The sequence below is a fragment of the Cyprinodon variegatus genome, unplaced genomic scaffold, assembly GCF_000732505.1.
Source record: "Cyprinodon variegatus isolate N-32 unplaced genomic scaffold, C_variegatus-1.0 Scaffold90, whole genome shotgun sequence".
NCBI lineage: Eukaryota > Metazoa > Chordata > Actinopteri > Cyprinodontiformes > Cyprinodontidae > Cyprinodon > Cyprinodon variegatus.
The window spans coordinates 225539-239148 of record NW_015150543.1 but is presented as its reverse complement, the minus strand read 5'-3'; the positions used below and the strand labels follow the sequence as shown (position 1 = coordinate 239148).

General features: G+C 38.8%; 1 protein-coding gene across 2 annotated transcripts in view; it reads right to left on the bottom strand.

Moving 5' to 3' along the window:
- Window positions 1-13610, bottom strand: part of thada (thyroid adenoma associated) — a 121901-nt gene that overhangs the window by 32379 nt on the left and 75912 nt on the right. For both annotated transcript variants that reach the window (XM_015373666.1, XM_015373665.1), the window contains one exon: window positions 9086-9168. In XM_015373666.1, the coding sequence (XP_015229152.1) occupies window positions 9086-9168 (83 nt within the window). The remainder of the gene's footprint in view (window positions 1-9085; window positions 9169-13610) is intronic.

The window sequence follows — 13610 nt, the reverse complement described above, 5'->3', positions numbered from 1 at the left end:
TTTTTCCATGGGTTTCCAGAGATGCATTAAATCAAAACCTTAGAAGAAGATGCGAGTCCAAATGCAATATGCAGGCTGTGACATTTTGACTGATTAGAAGTGAGTGTAAATGTTCCTAAAGAATGCCAAAAACATAAAAAAGTAAGATCTTCATAGAAAATGTAAAAAAAAAATAAAAATAAGGCAAAATTCATGTTTTTATGTGCTCTTTATTAAAAAAGGACAGTCAAGGAGGGAGAAATTATTTCTTACACTATTGAAATGTGGTTCCAGCGAAGGCAACTTTAGCACCATTTTTCACCCTGGTTCATAAATAGCCATTGTTCTCCCACAGCTGCGTCTGTTTAAATCCATCTACAGGTGAAAAACCACAGCTGCTCCAAACCCTTACTCAAATAAACTGGGAGCAGTATTTTATATTTTGGGATTTTCTGTTGAGAACATGCAAGCAAAGCTTTGGAATGCAATGCTATTAACTGTGATGAAGGCTCAGGTCAGTGCAGACAGTTCAAGGAACCATGATGGTTTCATATCAGAGACACTAAACCTCTAGGCTTCTGATCACTTCTGTGCACACTGCACTAACTCAGAAAATACTGGAATAATTAGCGTGTTTTGTCATAAGGCCTTTAAAGTAGCCTTTTGGTTTATTTCTAAACAAAGACACCTTTACAGTTACTAAGACTGCAGGCTGAATTACTCTTAAGCAACTGAATATTTTTGGACATCAAGGTAGAACACTTTCCCTTAAGAGCTTGGCAGCCTTTGTTAGTAAAAATGAAATACAAGTGCATGAATTTTACATTTCTTTCCTAATTCCTATATGCTCACTAGCCATTGAAAAATGAAAAAATTACATACTTAGCCGCTTTAATTCCATACAACAGGTAGAAACTTGCAAGTGATTTATTAACATATGCATATTTTTTAATAAAATGGTGCTTTTAAGGCTGAAACACGGGAAGAGCTTACAGCCACAGCCAGGTACCGTACTGCGAAGCTACATGTGTGCGTTTTCACTATTAAAACTTGCATTGAGAATAATTATAAAGGTGGTGCAAGCACACTATATGTTGTTTTTTCATTTGAAGGGAGATGTAATAATGTGAAACTAGAGTAAAACTACACATTTCTGCACAAAAACAAGGCCAATAAAGTAAATCATAAAAACTTGGATGTTTTATTTAATGCAGGGACATTTTTCCCAAATATATGGGTTTCCTCGGTTGCATAGATTTAAGGATCAAAATTGTATAACATGTTAAAACCTAAATAGAGGCAAATATTTCTTTCCCCCCATTGAGTGTCTCAATAAACAATTGCAAAATCTCAACTGAGACAGTGTGATACTTTTGCAAGTTTTTTTCTTTTTTTTAGTCCTGCAAAAGCAAAATAATGTTTATAGAAAAACTATAATTCAGCAGTCTTCCAGTAATGAGGATAACCCAAACAGTTTCCCTTGTTTTTCTTTTAAAACCAATAATGAAAAACCTGAGAAATACAGAGAGTGGAGTCAAACCAGCCGTTATTAACAGCCTGTGGTTATGTTGATTTCCCCTCTGCATGTGTTTTACAGCACGACACTCAAACCTTGAAGGAGGCAAACCAAACCTGCTGGTGTTTGGAATTCTCTGCATATGAAAACAGAACTTCTGCGCTCTGTTCGGACTCTGGCGGTCCAGAAAGATAACAAACCCACAAATCAGGCAATAAGGAAATGAAACTATTTCCCATGAAGCTTGGTTTTTGGGAAGTAGATTCATATCATGCAAGTGAACTGTGGGTCATCTTTGACGGTCTGTTCAGGTGGAGGTTGAATATTTGAACTAAATGCAACCATAACATCTGGTTTGAATAAACTCAATCTAAGCTTTTTATGATTTTAAGCGAGGACAGTACCCATCCTCTGCAGTGTTTGGATGGAGAGAAGAGGGTGGATGTGCTGTGAAACCACCAAAGCTTGTTTTTTACGACATTTCACTCTGAAAACTGCTCGTTATTCAACTTTGACTCAGTATGATGAAGGTATGAGTGAGCAAGGAAAATTAATGGGGAAAAAATGCAGCACCGCAAACCCTTATAAGTGTGCTACTTCTTTATTAGTGTCGTCGACATGCAACAAGACACTTTGCTGTCGTGAGGTTGAACTTCTCACACGCAACCAAACAGCTGGATTTCCCATCAGCTTCCACGTCATTAAACAAACTGTGAAAAACAAATCCCAGACATTGTGTGCTTGCATGTACCTCTGTGTGTGTGTGTGTGTGTGTGTGTGTGTATATGAGCCTGACGAATGGGAAAGTGCTAAATCAGATTTACACTGTACAAGTGTTTAACTTTAGATTGAAACCTTTTCTCACCATCTTCCTTTTTCCTGCTTCATATTCATGCGTTACTTGAAAGAACTGCTTCCCTTCATTTCTGTATGTTTCTGGGGTTTTTTTTTCTTCCAGAAAGGACTTCTGCTCTTAGCTGCTTCTTCAGTAACGATATATTTACTGGAAATGTTCACTAATTATGCAACTACTTCCATTTATTTTGCATCCTCTTCAAGGTTTGTCATATTTGTTCCCGTTTAGCTGTCACTCTTTCTTAGCACTCATAGTGCAGCATGTAAAGTTGCTCATAGACATGTTTATTTTTTTTTGTATGTTGAAGTACCGCATTAAAGCTTAATGGAATCAACAACATTTTAATAAAATTGAAGCCTTTTCTTCTTCTGAATGCAACAAGCCTTCTCTATCTGGTCTCCAAATAATATGTACCACTGCTACTACTAGCCGACATAAGCGGACACTCATTAAAACCTCAGTCCATTACTGATCTGTTGTCCGTGCTAGTCTGCTACCTCTACTTCCTGTTTATTACAACCAAGCCTGACATCAACATCTGCTTCGATAATGTGGTTAATTTGTCCCAATGGATGGAAACAGGTCTAATTAGCGTTTTATTTTTTCAACATTTTAATGTCTGTAGGTTTCTATAATTCTGAAAATAAACTACTTTAATATAAGAAGCTATGCACTGATGGAGCAACAGCTACAAAAGTAGGGCTCTGTCACACCTTGACAAGTCAGCCAGCCTATGCCCGACATCCCAGAATCTTCTAAAACGCTGGCATATGCTGAACTTTCTATATATTTTTTTCAATTTTGGGCATATATATACGGTATTTATAACTAGTCCAGAGCGTTTGTCCAATGACAATCTAACTTATGCATAACCCATGGTAGCGTAATGCCCATGAAATGTCACAAGCCTGTGTCCTGAGGGAAGCAGCGATGCACCTGGAGGTGCCCAGTCTGCATAAAGAGATGTCTTTGATCGTGGTATTAACCTAGCTGCTGTTTACCGGACGGCAAAAAAAAAAAAAAAAGACTAAAAAAAAATAGAAAAAGAAAGAAAAAAGGTTTACAGTCGCAGCAGATTCAGCGTCATGTCTGCTAGGAAGATTGTTGGTCGTGGGTGTGAACACAGGGAGCATCCATCACCCTCACTTTCATGCTCACTATGATGAGTATGAAGTCTGGAGGAGAACTGACCGTTTCCTCCTGTTAACCCCCTTTTGTATAACAAAACACTGCCAATACGCCATTATACAGTAGCTGTAAGTTAAAAACAGGTTCAGTGGTCGTCTGGAACACGTCAAATACATTGATATGTGTTGCAGATAAGTTCTTGATAAGTTACGCATAAGTTATGCCCAAGTTACTCAAATTTTGGATAAGCTTGAGACCATGTCTTCTTCTTCTTGTGTTTTACGGCGGTTGGCAAACAACTTTTGGTGCATTACCGCCACCAACTGCCTGATTTCCTCTTTTAATGCTGGCAGTAATACGGCAGATCGTCACTAGGAGGCAAGGAACAGAGATAGCATGATGTGTAAACGGTTTTTCAAGGGTAGCGTAAATGGGGTAATAGTGTCTAGGGGTTTCCTTACAGCAAAGCATTAATTCTGTTGACTTTCTGTGTTCCAATAGGAAGAGATCTGGGCCCAGCGATCATGTTTAGCCGTGTCTTCTTGGAGAGAGCAACTGATTACCGTAAATTCCGGACTATAAAGCGCACCTGATTACAAGCCGCACGCTCTAATTTTAGAAAGAAAATCAATTTTGTACTTTTATAAACCGTACCGGATTTTAAGCCGCAGGTTTCCCACATTGTATGAGATATTTACAAATAAAGATATTACACGTGAGCATTTTTTAACGTTTGATTTAATCCGTATGATAAAAAAACAAATACGGTACACCAGGCCTTTTCGTTTCATAAATCTAAAACACCACGATGGCCCACCTCTGAAATCTTGAATTTTCATGTCGGTGGCTATTTCTTTAGCCTTCAAGCCTGATCTGCACGGTGAACACACCGCGGCATCCCGCTCGCTGTGTGTTCACCCAGTCTTCAAGACAGTTTTCAAGCTCCGGCCACCTGCTGTGATTACCTCTGAAAGCTTTCGTGGTCTTTTTGCACCGAGTCAGTTCCTGACGCTGTTGTCTCCACCGTCTCACCATTGACTCATTTATCCCAAAATGACGTGCAGCAGCTCGATTTCTGTTTTCAATCGCCAGATTTATGGCCTTTAATTTAAAAGTGGCATTGTATGCTTTTCTTCGAGTATCCATGTTGAGGGTCAGTATGAATGACTGATTTACAAGACTGCAAATAACAGTGAAAGTGAGAATTATGTATCGCACAATTTCATTTGACCTCTCTGAATATCCATCAATTTTATTGGTCTGTTTTTCGCGCCATGAAAAAAAAAAAAAATGTATTAGCCGCACTGTATTATAGGCCGCAGTGTTCAAACAGCGGGAAAAAAGTAGCGGCTTATAGTCCGGAATTTACGGTAAGCTTTTAACTTTATCAACTTCTTGCTTTCCTTGCAGAAATTGTTTTCCTGGTTTACTGTTTCTGTGTTTAGCTATATGTTGTTACTGAAGGGGGAAAAAAGTAAAAATTTTTTTTTTTACTGCTTTAGAGTTTTATTATTTATTTTTTAATGTGGAAAAGACCCCTACCATGGGTCAAGTTTCTAATTCTGAGTCTGATTCTGCTGGAGGTTTCATTTTATTAAAAGGAAGTGGTTTCTCTCCAGTCTTGGCAACAATACAGTAGCTAACAACTCAGTGACTTGATATAATTTCCTAACTTTCTTCGGTTTCTTTGTTTGCCAACTGGCATTTAATAAATTTGACAGTTTAATAATCGCATCAGGCTGGATGAACTGCATCTGCCTATATTATTATATTAGGAACAAATTTTTTTTTAATCATAATTGGACCCGTTTGTCTTGTAAACCTTCTTGAGAACACAGTTGTTATAAATTATAAACATAGACGTGAAAGTAAAACACTGTTAGCAAACACGGCTCCAAAAGGGGTGAAATCTCTGGACTGCAGAATCATCTAGTATCTCCACGGGAAAGGAAAGGAGCACATTTATTTATCTTGACACTGGATTCCAGCGGTTTGAGCGTAATCCCTCTTGAAAGAAGAAGTACATCTTAATTTCAAATGGGAGCAAGTATCCACATTTGGATCCAGATGGCTCACCAAGCTGTCAGAAAGGAACATCAATCCTATGCTCTAATGTTACTGGAAGACTAATTATGGAAAAGCAAAGCTGAAATATGTCTTTGGACTTTTTACTTTTTAATCTCCAAGTATATTCTTCCATTTTAAACATGCTTAGTGACATTAGATGGTCTAATGATTTTAGTCTTTACCTGATACAGAGGGAAATGGGGTAATTAGTTTTGGATATCTACAGAAACCAATGGTACTTTGAAAGTAATTAGGTCTATATAATGACAGCTGCTGACTGTAAAAACGGTTTATTATAAATGTTCTGAAGTTTTACCGATCTCCTAAAAAAAACAATAGAAAAAGAAAAATCCCCATTATAGCTTTAAGCACAGCTATAATATATTTAAATTGATCTGCAGGCTTTGAATGCAGAACAGTTGGGAAAATGGAGACGGCTTCATCGTACAGAGTACAGTGACGCCGTTTGCATCATTTATTGACACAGTATTAAAAGAGCACATTTCAGGCCAACTTGCTTTCATTTTTATATATTTTTTTGCCCCAATTCTTTCCCCTCCGTTTCTTTTTTCCCGTCAAAGCAAGCCTTTCAGCTTATTTTACTGGTGTGGCTGGAAAGCACAGAAAGGGTAGATTGGCAGAGGTAGCGATGAAGCATTAGACGGCAGGGGATTGGATTTTTTTAAATGAGTCTGCATGGATCAAAGGGCAGCGCACACAGAACTGTGTTCAGACTCCAGAAGAACTGGCAGTTAAATGCAAAGTTCCTACTTTAACACAAGGACCCAGTTAGAGGGGAATACATAGAAGTTAAATTGAAAAAGAGGATTGTTCACCCCTCTGACCCCTATGCCAGGCACTCCTGAGATCCTGCTGCTTTTATATGAACTTCACCAGCTGCTTCCAGACTCTGGAACAATCCATCTTTACATATTAAATCCCCCTCTACTCCTGCTAATTAAGATTTAAGCACTTCTTTTTTTTTTTGTCAAGTTCACCTTTAGCTCTTTAAACCGTCTGTTTTTTCAGATTGATGGAATTTATCTACATTTATAATATCTTATAATTACTTCCAGCTGCTTTCCAAGCTCAAAGGCTTACTAAACCATCTCGATGTCAGAATTGCATACATTATACCTGAAAGTGCAAGATTTTACAGAATTTCTTGGGTTATTACCATTAATATAATGAAAATGGCACTGCAAACCCTCTAAAATAGGCATTTTCAAAGAAAGCAATTAAAAAATGCTGTTATCTGTTTTATGAAACATTTAAAATTGAACCCAATCTTCGTCTTGGGCTTTAGGAGGCATAAACTTACTTTTTGCTGTAAGTGAACAGCGCTCAAATAGCAAGTTTTCCACATGGAGTAAGATTATGCTAAATGCTAAATATTTAAGACATCTGGCAGACTTCTCAGAGGTAGATTTTCAAACAAATGTGCCCCAGGTCAGACGTGCAATGGTCAAAGACATTACAAAAAAATCCAAAAGCTCTGCTTCAAACTTCACATGCCTGTTTGCGTATGAAATGTTACAGCTGACAATAAGATGGAAGATTTGAAGGTACTGTGAAGAAATAACAACCAATAGGATCATAGATGCATCAGAGGTGTACAGATATTAATGACACCTGTTGTGTACAGAGAAAGGCTAAGCCAGTCAGAAAGGGTTTTCATTCCTGCTAACATTTCTACTGTCAAGACGAAACCTATGAACATCCTCCCCCTAAGCCCTACCCAAACAGCACTTCTCCATAAATTGGTCCAAAACCAAATATCTGTCAAAGAATACACTCTCCTTTGGATTCACATTGCTTCACTGCAGGAACCCTCAAAGGGCGGTGGGTGCACACAGCCGGACAACACGTACAGACAGGCTGCAAACCACTGACCAAGCAGAGCATTTTGGTTCTAAATGAAGAGCAGGCAGCACAGCTTTAGCACATTCAAAATGAAGCTCAGTTTTAACATTATAATGTTAGGGCCCTGTCATACCTTGCCGATTTAGACAGTGTATGCCAGACATCCCAGAATCACCTAAAACACTGGCATATGCTGAACTTTCTGTGTATTATTTCAAGTTTGGGCGCATACATAGCATATTCATAACGAGTCCAGAGCCTATGTCCAACGACAGCCCAACTTATGCATAACGCACGGCAGTGAAAGTCCATGAAACAACGCACAAGCCAATGTCCTCAGGGGGGCAGCAATGCGCCCAGAGGGCGTCCAGTCTACATAAAACATTGTCTTTGATCACGGTATTAATGTAGCTTCTGTTTACCAACCGCTCAAAAAAACGAATGAATAAAAAGAAAAAAGAAAAAAAAAGAAAGAAGGTTTGCATTCGCTTTAGATCCAGCATCATGTCTGCTTGGAAGTTTGCTGGTCGTGGCCGTGGGCGTGAATGCAGGGAGGATCCATCACACTCACCTTCACGCTCAGCCTATGATGGGGATGAAGTCTGGAGCAGTACTGACGGTTTCCTCCAGTGAAACCCCTTTGTACAACAAAACGCTGCCAACACTCCATTATACAGTAGCTGAAAGTTAGAAACCATTCAGCGCTCTTCTTGAACACGTCAAATACGTTGATATGCGTTGCAGATAAGTTCTTGATAAGTTACGCATAAGTTATGCCCAAGTTACTCAGACGTTTTGGATAAGCTAGACACCATGACTTATGAGTAACTTACACTTACCAAAAGATGTCAACAATCAAATAACTATAAATTATGCCCTATGTATGAGCATACGCTGGCATACATAGGGAACGTATGACAGCATATGACGTACTCAAAGTTCTCTCTATGTACTCGCTGTATGTCGACGTTTGCTTGTTCCAACGTGCTTCAGCGCGCTCATAACCTATAAAAAATTTACCCATAACTTATCCAACGTATGCCAGCCTTTTTTGCCAGATTTTTCCTATGTCAGGCATACGCTGGTCTATATCGTCAAGGAGCGACAGCGGCTTTAATCACCACTCTGCAACAGAAATCAAACCGCATAAAAATACTTTCCATTGCTACAAAAAGAGGCTGAACTATAGTTTAACTGAATATATGATGTTTTTGCTTTTAACAGATTAGAAAAAAAAGACCAAAGATGAACTTTTGAATTATTCACTTTCTTTTTTCTGTTAAAAACGTTCAAATTACATTTACCAGAGATAAACGATCAGAATACAGAGACTACATTATCTACAACAGGGTTCAGAAGTTTTAGAAGATTTTAAACAGACAGACAGATGATTAAAGGTGGTAACTGGTAATAGTATGGGTAGGTTGTTGGTTATTCAACTTCTTTATTTTAATTCCTTGTCTTTGAAATATTTGTATTTATATGAGAATAGGAAGAAATAATTAAGCATATGGTGAATTAGCCAATCAAGCACAAGTATATTAATGTCGTCAGGCATTGAGACATGGTGAAAAAATATTAAAATCAAGCATCATGCTGTGGGGGGAAGTTATGGCCGTTACTGGATGTACTTGGTGTAGCTTTCCAAAATTAGAGACTTTTCAGAAATAACTTACCTTCCAGAAGGCTTGTCTTCGACCCACAAAGGCACATCAAGACATCCAAAAACACTCCTCTGGTCACCAAACAAGAATTCTGCCTAAAAAATGAAACAAACACACAACTGTATTTGATCTGCCAATAAAACTATGACAATCAGCTTTCAGGGAGACTGAATGAGTCTTTCAATATGTTGGGAAGAAAACAAACACACAAACCATTCAGGATGAACGATCTCTTTTATTAGGGAGAAGACTGCCCAAGTGTTTCACCCCACTTATTGATTCAGACAGATAATAATGAAGCCTCCAGCCACGATCATCTGGTTTCCATTAGGATCACAGATGAAAACTTTCTTCAGAAATAGGCTCATATCTTACAGCGATCTACTGAACTAGGTCACTCTACATTTGCAAATACACAAATCCTTGCTGGTCTTTTGGTGCTAGTGCATTTAAGGTCTGTGCTGCAACATAATTAAGAAGCAAAGCAACATTACCATTTCCTTTGAAAATGGACAGATTTTTAACAGACATAAGGCTTGGTGATGGCATTGTACAACATCTGAGGGAAACAGGAATACAACAGCAATATAAAGATGTCTCTGTAGTTTGGATGCAGTAGTGACTCTTTATTCATTGTGTTAATGCCTGATGATGTTATTCCATCTCTGAGTTCTTTAACTGGAATCCCAGAGAAACAATTCAATTCAATTTAATTCAGTTTATTTATATAGCACCAATTCACAACACATCGTCTTAAGGCACTTTACAGACACAATTCATCCAGATCATACAGTCACATTGGTTCAAAGCGTTCTATCTAAGGAAAACCAGTTGATTGAATCGAATCATTGGATCGAAGGCAATCCCTTACACCAAGCGTGCTTACACCAAGCGTGCAGTGGAGAGGAAAAAACTCCCTTTTAACAGGGAGAAACCTCCAGTAGAACCAGGCTCAGTGTGAGCGGCCATCAGCCGAGGCCGACAGGGGTTCAAGGAGACAGAATCAGAGATACAGAAAGAAGCAGAGATACAAAAGGCAACTGTCAACCAGCTCCACAGGCGGCCCCGTCCAGGAAAGACACAGCCAGGCAGACGGGCACCGAGCCAGCCCCCATATCTAAGGAAATGCGCTGTGAATTGGCACTATATAAATAAACTGAATTGAATTGAAGAGACATCCAAATACATCATGGACAGGATATTTCTAATTTTTGCAATATTCCGCAAATGAAAGAAGGAAATTCTAGAAACCTCTTTGATATGGGATTTATGATATGATCAAAAATAACAAAAACATTTATTACTTTATTATCTGAGGTCAATGTAATCCTATCCAAATTAAGTGACTGACTAATCAGCTTCTTTTTCAAAGACTTTAAAAGTTCTAAAACTTCTCTTTTGTCTGCAGGAGCAGAAAATTGAAAGTCATCCAGGTTTTTATGTCATCAAGACACACCTGTAGTCTATGTAAAGAGTTAGCTTCATCTGGATTTATAGGCAGATATATCTGAGCATCATCCGCATAACAGTAGGTCACACAAGGTGACCTTGAAAATTGGACAATTCAGCAAAAAAAAAATAAAATAATAATCCTCTGCACGAACTAAAAGCAACACATGTCCAATAGATATACATGTTTATAGATAAGGTCCAGCTAGAATGAGAAATTGAACGGCCTTATTATTGATTTGAATATTTTAATTAATGAAATGGTCCTGCAGAGTTGAATATCAGTTATTTTTGAATAAAAAATACTCAACAATATGTTTAGATTGGGTTGCAATTAATTTGCTTTAGCCTACTTTATGGCGTTAGATAGTCTGATGATTTATACTTTAAAATGGCCTAGTAATCAGGCTTGAAGTGAAATAAATCTACCTTTGATTTAAAAAAAAAAGTCCCTCACAGATGGCCAGGTTAGTTTGGCGGGCAATATTTGTCAGCAATAAAATAAGTTATTTTCTTTTACCATTTATAGAAATTAAAATATCCACTTTTGTACCTTAATAGGGAGATCAGCAAGGTATCTGGATGAGCGGAACAACAGAGTTCAAATAACTGACAATATTAATTAGAACATCATGCCACACACTACAGATACAACAGTTTTCACCTGAGACCACCTCCACACTGACTCATTTGGGTATTAAATCTTTTTCCCCTTCCATATCTGAGTAGAAAAAATAAAGAAATGCTGATAATAAAAATGACGAATAGACACAATAATGACAAAAAGCAGCAATAAGCTTAGCATTGGCCTGTATTTGGTGCAAGTGGTCATAATTTGTTTACGCATAAGGACAAAGGAAGTCACTGTTGTCAGTGGGTCAAAGATTGCAGGATAAGAGACAGAAAGGGCAGAAGATGTGGACGTTTATTTCTGTTTAATCCTTGAGGGGAAATGTATCGACTGTCTCATGAGATGCCCAAAGCTATTTCTGGATTAATTCCTGCTGTCTTTTCTTAGTCACCAAACAGCTCACACTAAAACCTATCAATTTCCCATTAAAACAGAATTTTAACCATAAAGTTTGTTTTAGTTGCAAAACTAATTCCGCTGCATACTAGAGTGTGCGTCATAAATGGGATTGTATCACCCTACTACAAAGCATACGGTGTGTAAGCTTGACATTGGGCTGTCATCACTCAGATATTAATAATACAGAAACGCCGACCAGTTCTCTGTGTGTCGCAACACGTTAAAAAAACAGAGAGGATGAATAGAAAAAGTCCTGTGAGTCTGATGAGTCCTGTGAGGAAGTTAATTGTAAGGCTGCATTCACACAGCTGGTCCGGTCCAGCAATCGGTAAAATTGAGGAAATTCCCACCATTAGCTGGTCTGGTCTGCTTCCACAGAGATCTTTAGAATGAGCCAAACATGCAGCTGAAACAAATTGTTTAGGGGGGGGAGCAATTATAAAGGAAAAAAAAAAGTATTAAAAAAGTCTGTCTAATGGGATTTCTGTCTCTGCTTCTGTGTTCTAATGTAGTCATGTGCCTCCATGTAGCCAAGGAGAACTCTCCAAAATATCTGAGATGTGAGCTCTTCGTTATTCTTCCACCTCTGATCAAATGTCCTCTATCATCACATCCGCTCATATGCTTTTGAATGATAGGATGGCACCCTTTCAAACTGGGAACTAACTGCTCTAAGGTTCAGATAAACCATCCAGAGACCCATCACCCCCCTTTCAGACACTTAGATGGGTATGGGTGGAACGGTTCACAAAATCCACGGTTTGGTTCGGTTCACAGTTTCGTGGTCACGGTTTTTGGTTCGGTATATGTTGATTGTTAGCCTGACATGTTGGTCGTGTTACTGTTAGCATAAACAAAACGTGTTGCACAATGCTTGCACACTGTTGGACTTTTATCCACAACTTTCTTTCCGCCGTCATTGTAGGTCACTCTAAATGCAAAGTGGTCCCATACAGCAGACCTATAAAGTGCTGGTGGCGCGTCTTCCAACTCCTGTTCTTTTCCAATCGCCATACCCACACAATTCTCCACAACAACTGATGTTTTTCTGCTACACCCGGCTAAGCTGCTTCGCTTCTTCTTCTTCTTCTTGTTTACTACTGGTGGTTGGCTTTGGTCGCAGTACCGCCACCTTCTGCTCTGGAGTGTACACGCTTCGCCCCATGAGAAAAAGGAGCAGCGCATGAACCGAAGGCAACACACGCGAACCGAACCGAACAGTTCGGACGGTTATTATAAACCGTTCCATCCCTAGTATGGGGCATTGCAGGCTAACAAAAGAAGCCAAATGACCCCGATTCCAAAGGGGTGGACCTCTTCGTCCGTTCAAAACAAAAACAAGGCTTTGTTGGGCTATTGTATAAGACCTCAAACTAAACCCTATTCCTGACATTTTTTTATTGAAAAAGCTACCTGGATGGGACGTCTTCAAACTTGGAAACAGAGTCCAGTGGATTGTTTTTAATTTTCGTTTTTTGGAACACAACATAACTTCAATCAAATCAAACAGCTGTGAAATCAAACTCTGAACTTAGCATCACTGATTGACAATCAATTTCACATGCTTTTGTGCAAATAGTATAGACTACAGGCAGAAATTATTGGCGATTAGCAAGACACACTCAAAGGAGTGGTTCTGCAGGTGGGAACCAAACATGACTTCTCAGTACCTAGGCTTTCTGGCTGGTATTATGTGATTTACTGAAACATGCCTGTAGGATCCTATCCCCGACTTCAGCATGGATTTTCTGACCATACAATCAGACCGGGAGTTAAAGAAAGATGAAAAACACAAGGGTTGGAAGTGCTTGTGACCCAAAGATGGAGTCATCCAGGACTTGTTGTTAGGTTCAGTCTCTGCAGCCCAGGTACGGACAATTTTAAGAAGATGATCATAGGAAGCAGATGAGGCCCTGTAAGGTTGTGTTGAGGCTATATACTGGAATGTAGTGTGCAAGCTACATGGGGAGGACATCAACCAATGACTAAGTGTGTGACTGACTATATAAAGATCAGTTTAGATGAGAACAGTAAGGTCCTTCTCTGAAAGGAACACGA